The 4,021-nt window shown below is 52.0% G+C and overlaps 1 protein-coding gene across 1 annotated transcript in view; it reads right to left on the bottom strand.

Annotated features, from left to right (window-relative positions):
• Nucleotides 1-3,216, bottom strand: part of MTCH1 (mitochondrial carrier 1) — a gene marked incomplete at its 5' end in the record, with an annotated part of 18,487 nt that extends 15,271 nt beyond the window's left edge. Inside the window, 2 exons of the mRNA XM_010848739.1 lie at nucleotides 164-248; nucleotides 3,139-3,216. Of these exons, the coding sequence (XP_010847041.1) occupies nucleotides 164-248; nucleotides 3,139-3,216 (163 nt within the window). The remainder of the gene's footprint in view (nucleotides 1-163; nucleotides 249-3,138) is intronic.
• Nucleotides 3,217-4,021: the final 805 nt, after the last annotated feature.

Below are 4,021 nucleotides of genomic sequence, written 5' to 3' on the forward strand. Positions count from 1 at the left end.
CCGACACCCCTCTGTCCCTGACCCCACTCCCACACCAGTTCTGACGCTGGGTACCCCATGCGGCCCCCCCTTGTTCCCCGGGCCCAGCTGGGCCTGCTCCCTGCTTGACGCCTCTTTCATGTCTCTCTGGGCGTGGGCTTTCCTGCCTGGGGAGCACACTCACCGTAGGTGAAGAAGCTCGGCAGGTAGAGGACCTTCCTCCCCAGCACATTGGTCCCAATGGTGGGGGGCATCGGCTCATGGCCCACCTTCAGAATCGACAAACACAGAGGCAGAGTCAGATTCTCCTGCTGATTCGGTCTCCCTTCTCCTCTTTCCCAGGCCTCGAACTCTCCTCCCACAGAGTCCAGGGCTGTTCCTGATGACACTTTCCCCGTCAAAACATACCCGGAATTTCATCGCAGTCTGTTAACTATCAGCATCATGTAATCGCTCGAGGCATAGAAGCTTCCAGTTCCAGACACCATAGTCACCACAATCCAAGCCGCCCATCCCCCAACATTATGACCTCCCAATTCCAGGTATTTCCAGTGCAGGGACTCTCCCCTCACCCCACGTTCAGGTACTTCAAACCCCATGCTTATCTCAGGAAAAAAATCTCAGTTAATTCTCATCTCCAGGGTAAAAACGTCACTCCAGTCTCAGTCCCAAGGTGACAACGCCAAAACCCATCACACCCAGATGTCAGCCCCAAACTTCAGACGGCTCCTGCACCCCCTGCAGACGTCACAGATACGTCCCTCTCACTCCCCAGCAGAGCACACTGCCAGCTCAGACAATCCCTCACCAGTGATCTAACCTTGATCACCCCACATCCCTGGGACAGAATGACCCCCTCCTTTCTGTAGGGTTATAATTCCTGCTGTACAGATGATGATTATAATTAAGGTGTCTGCTAAAGCCATGGGTGAGTGAAGGACCAAGCCACCCCACCCTCTGTGAGGAGGAGAGGGGTTCTCCTGAGGGGTGAGGCCATTTGTTATACTGCCGATTAATGAGAGGATTCTCCGCTGCCCAGCTAGAGGCAAGGTGTCCAGGAGACCAGCATCTCAGTGGGGTGTGAGAGGGCTCCTCCCTGGCAGGGGACCTTCAGAGCTGCCCAGATGAATCGGAGGAGCTCCGCTAGGATGTGAAAGTAAAAGCAGCAGGATTGGGAAGTGCTGCCTTATCAGTGGAACTACGCATGCTTCCAGCTTCTTCGGACCTTGTTTTTGCTTCTTCACCTTAGTCAAGTGTTTCTGGAAGTTGAAGCTGTCCCCTGCAGATGGGATTCTGAGCTGCATGACAGATTACTGATTATGACTTAAGAAACTCCCTCCAGGACGGAGAACTTCTTACAAGAAAAAAATCAAGCCCAGGGGAGCTGGAGGGAAGGGCTGGGCCAGGTGACCTAAGCAGTGAACCCTCCCCCTTCCAGACCTTTCTCCTTAGGGGCTAAAAGCATGAAGGTTCTGAGGTTAGGTTTGTTCTGATTTTGTTCTCTTATACAGGCCATATTTCTTTATACCCTCAACTCCAAGTCTGAGCCACTGTCCTTTTGCTGCCTTATCCACTCCAGTCACCACAACTGGGGAGCCCCATTGATTTGATTTCACCCTTAAACCTGCTCAGTCCCTTCATCCATATTCCCATAGCTCCCAAATCTGTGGAGTCTATTTTCTTAACTTCCACCTGTGTTATTGAAGGCCTGCTGATCCTATCTTACCCCTATTCCCTTCCCTCTCAAAGTTTTTGGGTCTTCACTGCTGTAAGCGGGCTTCCTCCAGTTGCAGGGAGAGGGGGTTAGTAGCAGTGCTCAGGCTTCTCATTGCTGTCGAGCATGGGCTCCAGGGCGCTCGGGCTTCGGTACCTGAGGCACACATGGTTAGTTGCCCCAAGGCGTGTGGGACCTTCCCGACCCGGGATTGAACCAAGATCTCCCGCATTGCAGGCAGATTCTCTACTGTTACTCATTTTTCTGGGACAACCCCCAAATCTGCCACTCCAATCCTGCCACCCAACCCCAAACTGGAATCTTCGTTTTTGCAAAATGTTATCTCTAATTCCCAAGCTGTATCCATTTAAGATTTCACCCTCAGATATGTTACACTCAGCACCAGCTGCGTTCAAACAGGACAGACCACCTCAGTCATCCCAGCTGGGCTCACTCACCCTTACCACCCACTGTCCAGACTGTCTCACCCTCTCGACTCCCTCATTCCCTAATTCCCTGTTCTCCTTCATTCCCCATTCGCTCTCATTCCTCAACTGCTTTTCCTAGTGACCCTTATTTCAATTTTCTTCTCCTGCAAGAGAGAAGGGAGGACCTTCTCCTACCAAGGTCCAAATGATGAAGCCACTTCCAGTTTCCTTCGCATGGAGACCTCTGCCCAATTCCTCGTACTCCAGCAGCCTCCACTCCACAGACACTCCTATTGGCCACCCTGAAGTTGCAGTTCTCGCCCAATCTCATTCCATCATCCTTGCTTCTCATCTCAGGTACCACCAAAGCCTCAGTTTCTCTCCCAAACTTGTGATCTCTATTGGTGCAAATACAACCTTAATTTTTATAAGAAAAGCAGCCCTTACTCCCAAATCACAACCAGACACCAGTCTCAACCTTTACCCTGTCAGTCACTTCCAAGACTGAATGTCCTCATTCTTTGTCATATTCCTTGTCACACTCCAAAATCCACTGGCTCGGGTTCCTCAGACTCCAGATTTCAATTACTCCTATTCTCAAGTCCCTCTCTTTCCAACTGTATCTCCCACTCTCAGTCCGTTATCAGGACAGTAAATCTGATACCCTTTTGCCTCAACTCAAATCAAACCTCAAGATTTGGTTAGGTTTCCATCTCAATTTTTAACCCCTCCTGCTTCTTAGCTAAAAATTCTAGGCTGAATCTTCAGATTATCAGTCCAGGCCTGAACCACCCCATCTAGGCTGCACTCCTTTCCGTCACGCCCACCTAATTTTGCCAAAGGCACTCCCTCCACCCCTGCACCCCGCCCCCTTCCAGCTCCATCTCTCCCTTTCTCAAGCAGCCCAGTTTATCTGTAAAGGCACTGCTGGTCCGACCAAATGCACCCAGTGCCCCTGCAAGCCTCGACTGCAGAGACAGCCTACCTTGGCCTCAGTCTAAGTCAGTCCCTACATACCCTCCAACCTTGTGTTCCCAACTGGCCCCTCTGGCCAATTCCAATCCGGCCAGACCACTCCGGCCCCCAACCGTGACTTCAATGTTCTGCAAATGCGTCATCTCTCCCCTCACCTCCCACAAAGCCTCCGCCTCACTCCCCTTTCCAGACGGATCGCCACTACTCCTCCCCCCACCGCGTCTCCCTATCTGCTCCCCTCCTCCAAAGCACGTCATCCTGTCCCCTCCTCCCATCAAATCTGTCGTCGCCATCAAATCCAGAGCCCCCATCTCCTGTAAACCGATAGCTTTCCTGTGCTAAATCCTTCGCCTTCGCCAAATTCCATCAACACTGAATCCTGTGTCCCCTTCTTTCCAGAAGCTGATGCCCCTTTTCTTTCCTAAATTTTTGGCCATGACCCCAGTCCTTTGTCCCGCCCCCCCCCCAATCCTCCTAAATCGCTTTAAATCCATCTCTATCAAATCTAGAGCTTTGGCTCTCCTTCACCCTAAACAAGTGTTCATCTTCTGAATACTGTGCCTTGGCCCCCAATCCTCCTCTCCACCCTATCGCCAAAAACTTCCCACCCCTCCCCCAATTCTGTTGCTTCTTTCACCCCAAAATGCCGCCCCTCCTCTCCAAGTCCATTGCCTCCGTTCTTTCATTTCCTAAACTTATCTCTTCGTTCCAATGCCCCCTCCCCTGTATCCCGAAATTCCTCTTTCCTTCCATCTTCTCCCAAATTTGTCGCTGACCATTTTGCACTCGTCTCCTGCATCCCCAAACTATGCCCGCTGCATCCCTAAAACCCTCACCGCTTTAGTCTTCTCCCGCTCCTGCGCATCACCCCGCCTTCTCCGCCCCCCTCCTCAAATCCACCGCCTTCGACCCCCCGCCGCCCCCA

The sequence above is a fragment of the Bison bison genome, unplaced genomic scaffold, assembly GCF_000754665.1.
Source record: "Bison bison bison isolate TAMUID 2011002044 unplaced genomic scaffold, Bison_UMD1.0 scf7180017864270, whole genome shotgun sequence".
Classification (NCBI taxonomy): Eukaryota; Metazoa; Chordata; class Mammalia; order Artiodactyla; family Bovidae; genus Bison; species Bison bison.